Below are 17,791 nucleotides of genomic sequence, written 5' to 3'. Positions count from 1 at the left end.
CTTATATAAGTAGAATAGCTTTGTAATTTATTTTAATTATATTTATTTTTTTACTTGTCAAAATTAATGAATAATAATTTATGTCATTGTCTTTGTAAATGCCATTAAATTTAAAGCATTGTTACATATCAGAATCTTTATAAAAACTGCATACTGTACAAAAAAGTACAATTTAAAACTAAAAAGTAAAATCTGACAAAAAAAAACTACTGATCAAAATAATAAAATGAAAAACTAATACTAAAAGAGTAATGAACACAACAAAAATGAGGATAGATAGGTCTAAGAAAATGTTTCACAATAAAAGAAAATAAAACTGCTAAATTTAAAACTAAAAAGTAAAATCTGACAAAAAAAAACTACTGATCAAGATAATAAAATGAAAAATACTAATAGAGTAATTAACACAACTAAAATTAAGATAAATAAGTATGATAAAGATTTTAAAACAGTAAAATAAAAATGCAAAGTTAAAAAAATAAAATGTAAAATATAAAAAAAAAACATTTTTACTAAAAGAATACAAAAAGTAATAAAGACAAATAAAATAATTAATAATAGATTATATTTCGTTGTCTTCATAAACTGAATTAAATATAAAGCACTGTTAAATATAAGAATCTTTATGAAAACTGCGTAATTGTGTTTTAAAAATAAATTTCTTCTTACGAACTTTTAGTAAAACATCCGCACGCAGTAATCAGTAACGGGACTTTTATTTTGCCGTCTCGTTCCGCGATCTCCAAGCCATAATCTTACACGCGCATGCGTGAAAATGATCAAAACATCAGCGCACTCTGAGTGCTGACCGCTGATTGGTCACATCGGTCCTGCCCGTCCAATCAGAAGCGGGGTTGGGTGTGTCTTATCAGCAGCGCGTTATCAGTGTTATATAAGCGCGGAGCGGCGGGTAAACAGCGAGTATTGGGATTATTATCGATTAAAGGTAATTAATTAAAGCTTTAAACCTGATTAAATATGATCAATATGATCTACTGTGGGGTTTTAATACAGACAGTAAAATAATACAGATTTATTTACACTGCTTATGCTTCTCCTTCAGCTTCTGATCCGTTCCACCTTAAATAGTGCAGCGGTTCTATTGCATTTAAGGTGGAACGGAGGAAAATAAATTGTATAAAAGTTTATTTTATTATTTAAGCCATGTAAAAAATATGGCAGGCTTTTAAAACAAGACCAAACATTTAAACTAAAAAGTAAAATCTGTCAAAAGAAATAACTACAGATCAAAATAAAAAAAAGGTATTTTTATGAATTACCAATAATTAAATAATTAGTATTTCCATTACATTATCTGCATATTTACATACTATATATATATTATCATTATTTTTTATTTATTGATAGTTATTAATAATAAATAATGTGTCATTGTCCTTGTAAAATAAATTACATTTTCGGTTCTATTGCATTTAAGGTGGAACGGATTAAAATATTTGGTATAAAAGTTTCTTTTAGTGTTTTTTTTTTTCTAATTATTCTTATTTATGTAGTATGGCAGTTTTTAAAACAAGACCAAACATAAACCTAAAAAGTAAAATCTGTCAAAAGAAATAACTACTGATCAAAATAAAAAACAAAAAAAACTACTAATTGATAACTAATAAACACAACTCAAATTAAGATAAATTAGTCTAAAAAAGGTTTAGAAACAAAAAATTAAAAACCAAAAAGTAAAATGTGGAAAAAAATTATAATTTGACTAAAATAATACAATAATAAAGTATTTTAAAATGTAAAGGTGTTTCAGTGTTTGGTCTGAAATAAAAGTTAATTTTATCTGGGTTAGATTTTGTTCTCCGTTGTTCATGTTAGATGTTTGAAGATTGCTGGGTGGAGTATTTGATTGCATTCAGCCACAATACAGTAAATGCATACATTCTGTCAGATTTAACTTTTTTTTTTTTTTTGTTGCATAAGAGTAGTTTTAACTTTTAATTTTAACAATTTTTTATTAGGAATAAAACAAAAAATGAATAGTAAAGGTACTTAAAATAAAACAAAAGAAGTTAAATTAGTCATATGCAAAAAAAAGCTAAATCTGACAAAAATGTAACTATTGACCAAAATAATAAAATAAAGCTAATAATTGAGTAATAAACACAACTAAAAATAATATAAATATGTCTAAGAAAGGTTTTAAAACAAGGAAATAAAACTGTAAAATGTAACTTGTTTGTGTGTTCTAGATGGCGCTGTCGGTCGCTGACCGCGCCGCCGGGGCGATTATCGGCTCAGCCGTGGCCGACGCTGCAGGTACGCTAAAATTACAACATCCTGTTTTTATCTTTTTATATTTTAACTAATGTTACACTTGGTGAATTGCAGTTTCAATCCAGTTTTACAATAAAAACAATATTCAAACAGACAAATCAGGGCTTTTCTTATCAAACTATGGAGCTATTTTAATAAAAAGACAACAGTAAATGGAAATCATCAATATTTGTCAAAATATGATTTGTATAAGATAAAGTTTGCTGTTGACAAAAAAAACTTGTGGCCCTAATTCATATTTTGGACTTTTGGATCAAATTAATGTATTTTATTAATGAATCTGAATCTGAAAGTGTAAAAGTGTGTAACGTTTAATTTTCTGACCTTTGAGGTTAAATTTGAAAGTAGTTATTTGGATCTAAAACTTTAAAATTAATATTTTTTGTTCAGCCTAATAAAGAAGAAAACACATTTCATCCATTTTTACAATCCTTCATTTTACAATTTTTACAGTTCAAATTCATTGTGTATTCCTTTTTTTTATATTTGAGTTGTGCCTCAAATGATCATAAATTTAAACAAAATTAAAATTCTTTTCTTTTTTTTTTTGCATTTTGTAACAAAAATCTAATGTAATCCAATCTCCTTTTGTTGAAAATAAATAAATAAATAAATAGAAAAATTAAAAATTGTAAAATGATTGGATTGTAAAAGTGGATGAAATCTGTTTTCTTCTTTATTATTCTGAAAAAAAAAGAATTATTTTAAAGTTTAAGTTTTGGTCCAATTTATTATTTTCAAATTTAGCCTCAAAGATACAAAAAAATGAAAAATTTCACTGTTCTGAACTTAAAATTTACTGTTGAAAATATATATATATAAAATAAATAATTTTAGTACTTTTCTAATCCATTTAAACTAAAAGTGGTTACACCGACCCAAAACACACGCAAAAAATAATTGCCATTTATGAATAATTGATTTATGAATTATTATGCCATTTAATATTTTTGGTAAATATAATTAAAATATATAAAATTCAGATTAAAATACTGATTAAGAGCTGTGAGATCAGTAATATATCTGTTTTTCTGCAGCTCAGCCGATGCACTGGGTTTATAACCTGCAGCAGCTGGAGGAATATCTGGCCGATGATCCGGAACCGGAGTTCCGGTCCGAGTCGGTGAATCCGTTCTACAGGAGGGAAACCGGCCGGCAGAGCTGCTACGGAGATCAGAGCTACGTTCTGCTGGAGTCGCTCTCCGAGTGCAGAGGTACCATATTATAATACTGAACCTCAGAGCTCAGCATCAGCTGCCGGAGCCCCGAGAGAGCACCGTTGTCCTTGCTCTCTCTCTGGGTGGGTACAGTACAGTAGATGGCGCTCTGTCTTTGCGTCTGTGAGCTGATGTATCAGAACCGAGTCGCTGCGCTTTCTCCGAGCGTTAGCGCTGTGATGCTACTCGGTAATGCTACAGCATCAGCAGCAGTTCAAAAAGAGGCGGAGTCTGACTTTACATGTATCGGAGGAGGCGTGTGCTGGTCTTCTTAACCCTCCTGGTGTTGGAGCATCACTAGTGATAGGAGGAGTCCTAATGAGGGGGTTGGGTAATTGGCTGAGTGAAAATTGTGGAGAAAATGGAGGAAAAAATTTGAAATAAAATGAAAAATAAAATAAAACCTCAGTGCTTAGTGTATCATTTAATTACCTAAATAATTACCCTACCAATTACCCAAATAAATTACCCTACCAATTACGCAAATAAATTACCCAGCCAATAACCCAACCAATAACTCCAACAATTACCCAAATACATTACCCAAATAATTACCTAACCAATTACCCAAATAAACTGCCCATCCAATTACTCTACCTATTTCCCAGATAAATTGCCCAGCCAATAACCCAACCAATTACTCTACCAATTACCCAAATAAATTACAGAACCAATAACCCAAATAATTACCCAACCAATTACCCAAATAAATTACCCAACCAATTACTCTTATTACCCAAATAAATTACCCAACCAATTACCCAAATAATTTCCCAACCAATTACTCTTATTACCCAAATAAATTACCCAACCAATTACTCGTATTACCCAAATAAATTACCCAACAAATTACCCAAATAATTACCCAACCAATTACCCAAATAAATTACCCAACCAATTACCCAAATAATTACCCAACCAATTACTCTTATTACCCAAATAAATTACCCAACCAATTACTCTTATTACCCAAATAAATTACCCAACCAATTACCCAAATAATTACCCAAATAAATTACCCAACAAATTACCCAAATAATTACCCAACCAACTACCCAAATAAATTACCCAAATAATTACCCAAATAAATTACCCAATTCATTACCTAACCAATTACCCAATGATTACAATCATTATATGTTAAAAATGGTTTTAAAATCAGGTTCTAGATTAAAATTTTCTCAAAACTAATTCTAAATGAATTCTAATGTCTTGTAGTTCTATTTGAACATCTGGATTGTTCTGTATTGTTTCTAATCTCTCTATAAAGCACTTTGAGTTTCCTCTATATAGAAATGAACTTTTCTATTATGTCAGTTTAGTTATAGCTGTTTTTAAGCTATAATGCAAGTAAAAGTAAGTTAGAAACTTTATTATTTCTTGTAATTATTTAATATTTACCCTGTTTATAAATGAGGTGTTGTTGTGTTGGAAGGTCTGGATGTGGAGGATCTGAAGAGGCGAGTGTACGGGTTCTTCGGGCCGGGATCAGAGTACGACTCTCCTGTTAATGATCCGTACAGAGATAAAGGAGGTAAAGAGAGAAATCAGCTGATTTCTGGGACAGTTTAACAGAAACAAACACATAAATCTGCACGCTGTAGTATATTCCATACTAGGTCCTGTCCCATGACTTTTGGCATGACAGTTTAGGTAGACAAAAAAAACATGAATTATTTTTTTAATCTTATTATGTGAATAAAACAGCGCCACCTTGTGGATTAAGGCTATAAAATGTTTGAAAAAAGATTATTAATTATTAATTATCATTAATAGGATGAGAGATATGGGCTGTATAACAGTATAAACATATAAGATATATAAGTAATGTTAAAATATTATGCATGTAATTGTGTAGTAATAAATTCCACTACAGGAATATCTGAACCAGTAGTTATAATGATATTACAATTAACTTTAATTGTAAATATAGAATATAAAATATAAAATAAATACATATAAAATAAAATAAAATGTGGAACATGCATGCATAAGCTTACTGATTTGTGCAGGTGTGAAGACAAAGTGACAGCGACAGAAAAAAAACCCAAAAATTATATTATTTCACACAAAAATACAAAATTATTGGCACCTTTTTAAATCTGAGGGTAGATAACTTTGTTTTAAGCGTGTGATTCTGGTTTAAACTCACCTGTAATGAGTTACAGGTGTGAACAATATAAAAATCACACCTAAAACCAGATAAAAAGGGAAGAAGTTGAGTTAGAACTGTCTGACTGAGGATACTCTAATAACTGTAATATTGATTATTGATTATTGATTATTGGTTTAGCTCCGAGACCTCAGCTGCCGATTGAAGGCCCCTGGAGGCAGGCCAGCCTGAAGAGCTTCATCAGGAACGTGGATTCAGGAAAATCAGAAACAGGTTAACTGATTAACTGATAATGAGATGTTAATGTTATGATAATGAGATGTTAATGTTATGATAATGAGATGTTAATGTTATGTAGGGTGTGATAGTGATGTGCAGATGGACGGCGTGGCGAGGCTCGCTCCTATCGTAGCGTTTTACGCAGGAAAGCCTGAAATGCTGGAGAAAGTGGAGGACTCTGTTCGGGTCACGCAGAATAACGACCAGAGCGTCGCCGTGACCCTCGCCGCCGCCCGGTATACCTTATATACACTTACCTGTAGCGTTCATCAATAACACGCCAATTACCCAACTAATTACCCTACCAATTACCCTAATAATTACCTATACTTTAACAATTACCCAGGTAGTTACCCAAATCAATTACCCAACCAATTATCCAAATAAATTACCTAACTAATTACCCAGCCAACTACCCAAATTAATTACCCAACCAACTATCCAATCAATTACCCAAATAATTACCTATACTTTAACAATTACCCAGGTAGTTACCCAAATCAATTACCCAACCAATTATCCAAATAAATTACCTAACTAATTACCCAGCCAACTACCCAAATTAATTACCCAACCAACTATCCAATCAATTACCCAAATAATTACCTATACTTTAACAATTACTCAGCCAACTACCCAAATTAATTACCCAACCAATTACCCAAATAATTACCTATACTTTACCAATTGCCCAGCCAACTACCCAAATTAATTACCCAACCAACTATCCAATCAATTACCCAAACAATTACCTATACTTTAACAATTACTCAGCCAACTACCCAAATTAATTACCCAACCAATTACCCAAATAATTACCTATACTTTACCAATTACTCAAATGAATTACCCAACCAATTACCTGAATAAATTACCTAACTAATTACCCAACCAACTACCCAAGCAATTATCCAACCAATTACCCGAAAAATTACCCAACCAATACCCCAAAAAATTACCCAACCAATTATTCAAATACATTACCCAACCAGTTACCCAAATAAATTTCCCAAATAAAATACCCAACCAATTACCCAAATACTTATCTATACTGTAACAAATACCCAGCCAATTATCCTACCAATAACATACAAAATACCTATACTGTAACAATTACCTAACCAATTACCCAAATAATTACCCACCCACTATCCAAATAAATTACCCAAATACATTACCCAACCAATAACCCAAAAAAATTACCCAACCAATTACCCAAATAAATTAGCTTGTTTAAACTTGTTCAGTAAAATAGTTTGTTTTAACACGGTAAACACGCAGACTACAGTCCGATATACTCACCTCTGAATGACGAAAGAGTTAGCGCTGTGGTTAGCAGCTAATGCTAATACTGCTCCAGCAGTGCTAGCCAGGGTTAGGAGCAGGTTACAGGCTGATAATACTCACCTCTGAACAGGGAAAGAGCTAGCGTTTAGTGTAGTTAGCGGCTAATGCTAACGCTAACGCTGCTCCAGCCTCAGTGCTGGAGAACTAAACTGAAACTCCTGATTGGCTTTAAGTGGTTCTGTTCCATGAAAATCTATAATTTTGAGAGCAGTACTGACAGTAAGTTCTGTTCTGAAAGGTTCCTGGAGCACTTTATTCTGAACGGTGCTGATCCAGAAGTCCTGCCCACCGTCCTGAAGCAGCTCAACGACCCCAACAGGACAAACCCACAGGATCTGGACAAAGCTGTAGCCGGTATAATAATTTATTAATTATCAAAATACCTGTATTTTATTATATTTTATATACATGTTACAATTCTTTATTGGCCATAAAATACATCTTTTTATTAATACTCACTTAAATATTTTGATAAAACATCCAGAAAATATGATGTTGTACCTAATTAACATATCTTTACCCACCTTTCTGTTCAGGACAAATTCAGGAAGTGAAGGAAAATCTGAGTAAATCCCAGAAGGAGCTGATTCCTGCAGTGTTTACCAACACCTGACGTACAGTACTGCATTATATTACTCTTTAATTTACTACAGAGTATTACAGTCTGTCAGAATGAGCGTGTTGTGGATCATATGAACATTATAGAGCGTTATAGAGCGCCCCCTCTGCTTCCTGTAGTGTATTACAGTCTGTCAGAATGAGTGTGTTGTGGATCATATGAACATTATAGAGCATTATAGAGCGCCCCCTACACTTCCTGTAGTGTATTACAGTCTGTCAGAATGAGCGTGTTGTGGATCATATGAACATTATAGAGCATTATAGAGCGCCCCCTACGCTTCCTGTAGTGTATTACAGTCTGTCAGAATGAGTGTGTTGTGGATCATATGAGCATTATAGAGCATTATAGAGCACCCCCTACGCTTCCTGTAGTGTATTACAGTCTGTCAGAATGAGCGTGTTGTGGATCATATGAGCATTATAGAGCATTATAGAGCACCCCCTACACTTCCTGTAGTGTATTACAGTCTGTCAGAATGAGCGTGTTGTGGATCATATGAGCATTATAGAGCATTATAGAGCACCCCCTACACTTCCTGTAGTGTATTACAGTCTGTCAGAATGAGTGTGTTGTGGATCATATGAACATTATAGAGCATTATAGAGCCCCCCTACGCTTCCTGTAGTGTATTACAGTCTGTCAGAATGAGCGTGTTGTGGATCATATGAACATTATAGAGCATTATAGAGTGCCCCCTACACTTCCTGTAGTGTATTACAGTCTGTCAGAATGAGTGTGTTGTGGATCATATGAACATTATAGAGCATTATAGAGCCCCCCTACGCTTCCTGTAGTGTATTACAGTCTGTCAGAATGAGCTTGCTGTGGATCATATGAACATTATAGAGCATTATAGAGCGCCCCCTACTCTTCCTGTAGTGTATTACAGTCTGTCAGTATGAACACTGTAGAGCAGTATATAGTAGTTTTTGGTATATTATTTATATATGTTATATATCTGGTATGTGCAGGTTTGCCGGGTGCGTTCCAGGCAGCGCTGCATGGTGTTCTGACGGCTGCAGGGTTTGAGGAGGCGGTGAGGAACACTATGAGCTGTGGAGGATGCACCTGCAGCAGGAGCTCCTTTATTGGAGCCTGTATCGGCGCTCAGGTACCAATACATCTAAATACACAAAAAAAATACACAGAAGAAGCTGCAATAAAATTATGATTAACATTAGCCCTGAGCAGCAACAGGCTGGAGGTAGAGTGAGGCAGAGTGTATTGGAGCAGTACAGAGTGAGGTAGTGAGGGTAGAGCGAGGTACAGTGAGACAGAGTGTGGTAGAGCGAGGTATAGTGTGGTAAAACAAGGCAGAGTGTGGATAGGGTGAGGTAGAGTTTGGTAGAGTGAAGTAGAGTGTGGTTCAATGTGAGCAGAGTGTGGTAGTACGATTTGGAGTATGGTAAATTAAGGTAGAGTGTGGTAGAGTGAGGTAGAGTAAGGGTAGAGTGTAGTAGAGTGAGGTAGAGTGTAATAGAGTAAGGTAAAGTAAGCGTAGAGTGAGGTACAGTGTGGTAGAGTGAGGTAGAGTGTAGTAGAGTAAGGTAGAGTAAGGGTAGAGTGTAGTAGAGTGAAGGTAGAGTAAGGGTAGAGTAGTGTTAGAGTAAGAGTAGAGTGTGGTAGATTGAGGCAAAGTGTGGTAAAGCAATTTAGAGTGTGGTAGATTAAGGGTAGGATATGGTAGAGCAAGACAGAGTGTGGAAGAGTAAGGGTAGAGTGTGGTAGAGAAAGGGTAGAGCAAGAGTAGAGTGTGGTAGAGTAATGGTAGAGTAAGAGTAGAGTGTGGTAGAGTAAGGGTAGAGTGTGGTAGAGTAGTGGTAGAGTAAGAGTAGAGTGTGGTAGAGTAAGGTTAGAGTGTGGTAGAGTAAGGGTAGAGTGTAGTAGAGTAAGGGTAGAGTGTGATAGAGCAAGACACAGTGTGGTAGAGTAAGGGTAGAGTAAGGGTAGAGTGTGGTAGAGTAAGAGTAGAGTGTGGTAGAGTAAGGTTAGAGTGTGGTAGAGTAAGGGTAGAGTGTGATAGAGCAAGACACAGTGTGGTAGAGTAAGGGTAGTGTGGTAGAGTAGTGGTAGAGTAAGAGTAGAGTGTGGTAGAGTAAGGTTAGAGTGTGGTAGAGTAAGGGTAGAGTGTGGTATAGTAAGCGTAGAGTGTGGTAGAGTAAGGGTAGAGTGTGGTAGAGTAGTGGTAGAGTAAGAGTAGAGTGTGGTAGAGTAAGGGTAGAGTGTGGTAGAGTAAGGGTAGAGTAAGGTTAGAGTGTGGTAGAGTAAGGGTAGAGTGTGATAGAGCAAGACACAGTGTGGTAGAGTAAGGGTAGTGTGGTAGAGTAGTGGTAGAGTAAGAGTAGAGTGTGGTAGAGTAAGGTTAGAGTGTGGTAGAGTAAGGGTAGAGTGTGGTATAGTAAGCGTAGAGTGTGGTAGAGTAAGGGTAGAGTGTGGTAGAGTAGTGGTAGAGTAAGAGTAGAGTGTGGTAGAGTAAGGGTAGAGTGTGGTAGAGTAAGGGTAGAGTAAGGGTAGAGTGTGGTAGAGTAAGGGTAGAGTGTAGTAGAGTGTGATAGAGCAAGACACAGTGTGGTAGAGTAAGGGTAGAGTGTGGTAGAGTAGTGGTAGAGTAAGAGTAGAGTGTGGTAGAGTAAGGTTAGAGTGTGGTATAGTAAGGGTAGAGTGTGGTATAGTAAGCATAGAGTGTGGTAGAGTAAAGGTAGAGTGTGGTACAGTAGTGGTAGAGTAAGAGTAGAGTGTGGTAGAGTAAAGGTAGAGTGTGGTACAGTAGTGGTAGAGTAAGAGTAGAGTGTGGTAGAGTAAAGGTAGAGTGTGGTACAGTAGTGGTAGAGTAAGAGTAGAGTGTGGTAGAGTAAGGGTAGAGTGTGGTAGAGTAAGGGTAGAGTGTGGTAGAGTAAGGGTAGAGTAAGAGTAGAGTGTGGTAGAGTAAGGGTAGAGTGTGGTAGAGTAAGGGTAGAGTAAGGGTAGAGTAAGGGTAGAGTAAGGGTAGAGTAAGGGTAGAGTGTGGTAGAGTAAGGGTAGAGTAGTGGTAGAGTAAGGGTAGAGTGTGGTAGAGTAAGGGTAGAGTGTGATAGAGCAAGACACAGTGTGGTAGAGTAAGGGTAGAGTGTGGTAGAGTAGTGGTAGAGTAAGAATAGAGTGTGGTAGAGTAAGGTTAGAGTGTGGTAGAGTAAGGGTAGAGTGTGGTATAGTAAGGGTAGAGTGTAGTAGAGTAAGGGTAGAGTGTGATAGAGCAAGACACATTGTGGTAGAGTAAGGGTAGAGTGTGGTATAGTAAGGGTAGAGTGTGGTAGAGTAATGGTAGAGTGTGGTAGAGCAAGACAGAGTGTGGTAAAGAGTGTGGCGATTTGGCGTGTGGTGGAGTAAGGTAGAGTAAGGTATAGTGTAAGTGTAAGAGTGAGGTAGAGTGTAAGTGTAGGTGTGTGGTAGAGTGTAAGTGTAAGAGTGAGGTAGAGTGTAAGTGTAAGAGTGAGGTAGAGTGTAAGAGTAAGAGTGAGGTAGAGTGTAAGTGTAGGTGTGAGGTAGAGTGTAAGTGTAAGAGTGAGGTAGAGTGTAAGTGTATGTGTGTGGTAGAGTGTAAGTGTAAGAGTGAGGTAGAGTGTAAGTGTAGGTGTGTGGTAGAGTGTAAGTGTAAGAGTGAGGTAGAGTGTAAGTGTAGGTGTGTGGTAGAGTGTAAGAGTAAGAGTGAGGTAGAGTGTAAGTGTAGGTGTGTGGTAGAGTGTAAGAGTAAGAGTGAGGTAGAGTGTAAGTGTAGGTGTGAGGTACAGTAAGGGTAGAGTGTGGTAGAGTAAGGGTAGAGTGTGGTAGAGTCAGGATAGAGTGTGGTAGAGCAAGACAGAGTGTGGTAGAGTAAGGTAGAGTGTAAGTGTAAGAGTGAGGTAGAGTGTAAGTGTAGGTGTGTGGTAGAGTGTAAGTGTAAGAGTGAGGTAGAGTGTAAGTGTAAGAGTGAGGTAGAGTGTAAGTGTAGGTGTGTGGTAGAGTGTAAGTGTAAGAGTGAGGTAGAGTGTAAGTGTAGGTGTGTGGTAGAGTGTAAGTGTAGGTGTGAGGTAGAGTGTAAGTGTAGGTGTGAGGTAGAGTGTAAGTGTAGGTGTGTGGTAGAGTGTAAGTGTAAGAGTGAGGTAGAGTGTAAGTGTAGGTGTGTGGTAGAGTGTAAGTGTAAGAGTGAGGTAGAGTGTAAGTGTAAGAGTGAGGTAGAGTGTAAGTGTAGGTGTGTGGTAGAGTGTAAGTGTAAGAGTGAGGTAGAGTGTAAGTGTAGGTGTGTGGTAGAGTGTAAGTGTAGGTGTGAGGTAGAGTGTAAGTGTAGGTGTGAGGTAGAGTGTAAGTGTAGGTGTGTGGTAGAGTGTAAGTGTAAGAGTGAGGTAGAGTGTAAGTGTAGGTGTGTGGTAGAGTGTAAGTGTAAGAGTGAGGTAGAGTGTAAGTGTAGGTGTGTGGTAGAGTGTAAGTGTAAGAGTGAGGTAGAGTGAAAGTGTAGGTGTGTGGTAGAGTGTAAGTGTAAGAGTGAGGTAGAGTGTAAGTGTAAGAGTGAGGTAGAGTGTAAGTGTAGGTGTGTGGTAGAGTGTAAGTGTAAGAGTGAGGTAGAGTGTAAGTGTAGGTGTGTGGTAGAGTGTAAGTGTAGGTGTGAGGTAGAGTGTAAGTGTAGGTGTGAGGTAGAGTGTAAGTGTAGGTGTGTGGTAGAGTGTAAGTGTAAGAGTGAGGTAGAGTGTAAGTGTAGGTGTGTGGTAGAGTGTAAGTGTAAGAGTGAGGTAGAGTGTAAGTGTAAGAGTGAGGTAGAGTGTAAGTGTAAGAGTGAGGTAGAGTGTAAGTGTAAGAGTAAGATAGAGTGTAAGTGTAAGAGTGAGGTAGAGTGTAAGTGTAGGTGTGTGGTAGAGTGTAAGTGTAAGAGTGAGGTAGAGTGTAAGTGTAGGTGTGTGGTAGAGTGTAAGTGTAAGAGTGAGGTATAGTGTAAGTGTAGGTGTGTGGTGGAGTGTAAGTGTAAGAGTGAGGTAGAGTGTAAGTGTAAGAGTGAGGTAGAGTGTAAGTGTAAGAGTGAGGTAGAGTGTAAGTGTAGGTGTGTGGTAGAGTGTAAGTGTAAGAGTGAGGTAGAGTGTAAGTGTAGGTGTGTGGTAGAGTGTAAGTGTAAGAGTGAGGTATAGTGTAAGTGTAGGTGTGTGGTGGAGTGTAAGTGTAAGAGTGAGGTAGAGTGTAAGTGTAAGAGTGAGGTAGAGTGTAAGTGTAAGAGTGAGGTAGAGTGTAAGTGTAGGTGTGTGGTAGAGTGTAAGTGTAAGAGTAAGGTAGAGTGTAAGTGTAGGTGTGTGGTAGAGTGTAAGTGTAAGAGTGAGGTAGAGTGTAAGTGTAGGTGTGTGGTAGAGTGTAAGTGTAAGAGTGAGGTAGAGTGTAAGTGTAGGTGTGTGGTAGAGTGTAAGTGTAGGTGTGAGGTAGAGTGTAAGTGTAGGTGTGAGGTAGAGTGTAAGTGTAGGTGTGAGGTAGAGTGTAAGTGTAGGTGTGTGGTAGAGTGTAAGTGTAAGAGTGAGGTAGAGTGTAAGTGTAGGTGTGTGGTAGAGTGTAAGTGTAGGTGTGAGGTAGAGTGTAAGTGTGAGGTAGAGTGTAAGTGTAAGTGTGAGGTAGAGTGTAAGTGTAGGTGTGTGGTAGAGTGTAAGTGTAAGTGTGAGGTAGAGTGTAAGTGTAGGTGTGAGGTAGAGTGTAAGTGTGTGGTAGAGTGTAAGTGTAAGAGTGAGGTAGAGTGTAAGTGTAGGTGTGAGGTAGAGTGTAAGTGTAAGAGTGAGGTAGAGTGTAAGTGTAGGTGTGTGGTGGAGTGTAAGTGTAAGAGTGAGGTAGAGTGTAAGTGTAGGTGTGTGGTAGAGTGTAAGTGTAGGTGTGTGGTAGAGTGTAAGTGTAAGTGTGAGGTAGAGTGTAAGTGTAGGTGTGTGGTAGAGTGTAAGTGTAAGTGTGAGGTAGAGTGTAAGTGTGAGGTAGAGTGTAAGTGTAGGTGTGAGGTAGAGTGTAAGTGTAGGTGTGTGGTAGAGTGTAAGTGTGAGGTAGAGTGTAAGTGTAGGTGTGTGGTAGAGTGTAAGTGTAAGAGTGAGGTAGAGTGTAAGTGTAGGTGTGTGGTAGAGTGTAAGTGTAGGTGTGTGGTAGAGTGTAAGTGTAAGAGTGAGGTAGAGTGTAAGTGTAGGTGTGTGGTAGAGTGTAAGTGTGAGGTAGAGTGTAAGTGTGAGGTAGAGTGTAAGTGTAAGAGTGAGGTAGAGTGTAAGTGTAGGTGTGTGGTAGAGTGTAAGTGTAGGTGTGTGGTAGAGTGTAAGTGTAAGAGTGAGGTAGAGTGTAAGTGTAGGTGTGTGGTAGAGTGTAAGTGTAAGAGTGAGGTAGAGTGTAAGTGTAGGTGTGTGGTAGAGTGTAAGTGTAAGAGTGAGGTAGAGTGTAAGAGTAGGTGTGTGGTAGAGTGTAAGTGTAGGTGTGTGGTAGAGTGTAAGTGTAAGAGTGAGGTAGAGTGTAAGTGTAGGTGTGTGGTAGAGTGTAAGTGTAAGAGTGAGGTAGAGTGTAAGTGTAAGAGTGAGGTAGAGTGTAAGTGTAGGTGTGTGGTAGAGTGTAAGTGTAAGAGTGAGGTAGAGTGTAAGTGTAGGTGTGTGGTGGAGTGTAAGTGTAAGAGTGAGGTAGAGTGTAAGTGTAGGTGTGTGGTAGAGTGTAAGTGTAAGTGTGAGGTAGAGTGTAAGTGTAGGTGTGTGGTAGAGTGTAAGTGTAAGAGTGAGGTAGAGTGTAAGTGTAGGTGTGTGGTAGAGTGTAAGTGTAGGTGTGTGGTAGAGTGTAAGTGTAAGAGTGAGGTAGAGTGTAAGTGTAGGTGTGTGGTAGAGTGTAAGTGTAAGAGTGAGGTAGAGTGTAAGTGTGAGGTAGAGTGTAAGTGTAAGAGTGAGGTAGAGTGTAAGTGTAGGTGTGTGGTAGAGTGTAAGTGTAGGTGTGTGGTAGAGTGTAAGTGTAAGAGTGAGGTAGAGTGTAAGTGTAGGTGTGTGGTAGAGTGTAAGTGTAAGAGTGAGGTAGAGTGTAAGTGTAGGTGTGTGGTAGAGTGTAAGTGTAAGAGTGAGGTAGAGTGTAAGTGTAGGTGTGTGGTAGAGTGTAAGTGTAAGAGTGAGGTAGAGTGTAAGTGTAAGAGTGAGGTAGAGTGTAAGTGTAGGTGTGTGGTAGAGTGTAAGTGTAAGAGTGAGGTAGAGTGTAAGTGTAGGTGTGTGGTAGAGTGTAAGTGTAAGTGTGAGGTAGAGTGTAAGTGTAAGTGTGAGGTAGAGTGTAAGTGTAAGAGTGAGGTAGAGTGTAAGTGTAGGTGTGTGGTAGAGTGTAAGTGTAGGTGTGTGGTAGAGTGTAAGTGTAAGAGTGAGGTAGAGTGTAAGTGTAGGTGTGTGGTAGAGTGTAAGTGTAATAGTGAGGTAGAGTGTAAGTGTAGGTGTGTGGTAGAGTGTAAGTGTAAGAGTGAGGTAGAGTGTAAGTGTAGGTGTGTGGTAGAGTGTAAGTGTAAGAGTGAGGTAGAGTGTAAGTGTAGGTGTGTGGTAGAGTGTAAGTGTAAGAGTGAGGTAGAGTGTAAGTGTAAGAGTGAGGTAGAGTGTAAGTGTAGGTGTGTGGTAGAGTGTAAGTGTAAGAGTGAGGTAGAGTGTAAGTGTAGGTGTGTGGTAGAGTGTAAGTGTAAGTGTGAGGTAGAGTGTAAGTGTAAGTGTGAGGTAGAGTGTAAGTGTAAGTGTGAGGTAGAGTGTAAGTGTAGGTGTGAGGTAGAGTGTAAGTGTAGGTGTGTGGTAGAGTGTAAGTGTAAGTGTGAGGTAGAGTGTAAGTGTAGGTGTGTGGTAGAGTGTAAGTGTAAGAGTGAGGTAGAGTGTAAGTGTAGGTGTGTGGTAGAGTGTAAGTGTAGGTGTGTGGTAGAGTGTAAGTGTAAGAGTGAGGTAGAGTGTAAGTGTAGGTGTGTGGTAGAGTGTAAATGTAAGTGTGAGGTAGAGTGTAAGTGTGAGGTAGAGTGTAAGTGTAAGAGTGAGGTAGAGTGTAAGTGTAGGTGTGTGGTAGAGTGTAAGTGTAGGTGTGTGGTAGAGTGTAAGTGTAAGAGTGAGGTAGAGTGTAAGTGTAGGTGTGTGGTAGAGTGTAAGTGTAAGAGTGAGGTAGAGTGTAAGTGTAAGAGTGAGGTAGAGTGTAAGAGTAGGTGTGTGGTAGAGTGTAAGTGTAGGTGTGTGGTAGAGTGTAAGTGTAAGAGTGAGGTAGAGTGTAAGTGTAAGAGTGAGGTAGAGTGTAAGTGTAGGTGTGTGGTAGAGTGTAAGTGTAAGAGTGAGGTAGAGTGTAAGTGTAAGAGTGAGGTAGAGTGTAAGAGTAGGTGTGTGGTAGAGTGTAAGTGTAGGTGTGTGGTAGAGTGTAAGTGTAAGAGTGAGGTAGAGTGTAAGTGTAAGAGTAAGGTAGAGTGTAAGAGTAGGTGTGTGGTAGAGTGTAAGTGTAGGTGTGTGGTAGAGTGTAAGTGTAAGAGTGAGGTAGAGTGTAAGTGTAAGAGTGAGGTAGAGTGTAAGTGTAGGTGTGTGGTAGAGTGTAAGTGTAAGAGTGAGGTAGAGTGTAACAGAGTGAGAATACTCTGGTTAAGAGTACTCATGCTCATACTGAGCTAAAATCCAGATTTATTAATCAGATCTTACTCTGATGTAAGAAATGGGGGAATGCTGTTCACATTATCACTAGAATAATCAGATAGTTATCAGATAATAATGAGATATAACTGCAGTGATGGGATTATTATGGGATGCGTGTGTTTGCAGGTTGGTGTTGAGGGGATTCCGGAGTCGTGGAAGAGTCGGACTCTGAGATACAGCTCACTACTGGAGCTCACTGAGATCACTACTGGATCAGAGCGAGTGTGAACGCTTTATGAGCTCCTGTGGTTTAATAAGAACAGTTTATGATGGTTCAGACTGAAATCTGTGTAAAGTCGGAACTGGATTCATTTGTTTTGTTAAATCTCAGCAGTTCATGTTAAAAATGATCCACAGTGTGCAATAAAACTATTTTATTTTAAGCCTCATGTCTGTCGTCTTTTACTAAAACAATAGAATAATTAGGTAATTTTCGACGTTTACACATCCCAAATAACTGGATTTTATTTAGTTAATATTTTATTTTTAATAGTTTTAATAATCGTAATTAATTTATAATAAAAAAAATAATGGGGTGCAAAACTACTCACAGTAATAATATCTAAATACACGAGTAACACCACATTAACCACATGGGGGAACCACAGCAGCACAATACCAACCAAGTACAATACAATACAATACAATACAATACAATAGCAACTGCCTGGAAATTACCTAATAACACTCTAGTAGCAAATAAGCATCTCCGTAGCAACCACATAGTAACAATTAGCAAAAACACAGCATAACAACCACCTAGCAACAATTTAGCAACCACTAAGCATCTCCACAGCAACCACCTAAAGTCTCATATTATCAACCCAGCAACAATCTAGCAACAATTAGCAAAACCTCAGCATAGCAACCACCTAGTAACAATAAGCAAAATCACAGCATAGCAACACTAAGCAACTCCATATCAGCCACCTTAGAGAGATCCCATATCAGCAGCCTAGCAACCACATAATAGCAATCAGGGAAAAAAAGCAACATAGCAACCACTAAGCAACTCCATATCAGCCACCTTAAATCCCATATCAACATCTCAGCAACCACCATGTAAAATCATCAAAACCACAGCATGGCAACCATCCAGTTTCTCCGTTTCTCCATATCAGCCACCTTAGATCCCATATTAACAGCCTAGCAACCACATAGTAACAATCAGAAAAATACGCAACATAGGAACCACTAAGCAACGCACTGGCAGCCACCTGGGATCCCATATCAATCAAAAACAACGCCTGGCAACCATCCAGGAACGCTATAGCAACAACTAAGTAATTCCATATCAGCCACC

General features: G+C 38.1%; 1 protein-coding gene across 1 annotated transcript; it reads left to right on the top strand.

Annotated features, from left to right (window-relative positions):
* Positions 1-841: 841 nt before the first annotated feature.
* selenoj (selenoprotein J) lies at positions 842-16,871 on the top strand. Its single transcript, XM_049476764.1, has 10 exons — positions 842-946; positions 2,211-2,277; positions 3,333-3,509; positions 4,948-5,046; positions 5,806-5,898; positions 5,984-6,140; positions 7,490-7,605; positions 7,788-7,865; positions 8,845-8,984; positions 16,615-16,871. Exons 2-10 carry the CDS (start codon positions 2,211-2,213, stop codon positions 16,714-16,716), a joined length of 1,029 nt encoding a protein of 342 aa, XP_049332721.1. The 5' UTR covers positions 842-946; the 3' UTR covers positions 16,717-16,871.
* The last annotated feature ends 920 nt before the right edge of the window (positions 16,872-17,791 follow it).

Source organism: Astyanax mexicanus, chromosome 4 (genome assembly GCF_023375975.1).
Source record: "Astyanax mexicanus isolate ESR-SI-001 chromosome 4, AstMex3_surface, whole genome shotgun sequence".
Taxonomy (NCBI): Eukaryota; Metazoa; Chordata; class Actinopteri; order Characiformes; family Acestrorhamphidae; genus Astyanax; species Astyanax mexicanus.
The sequence above is the reverse complement of the archived record's forward strand: the minus strand, read 5'-3'. Positions and strand labels throughout refer to the sequence as shown.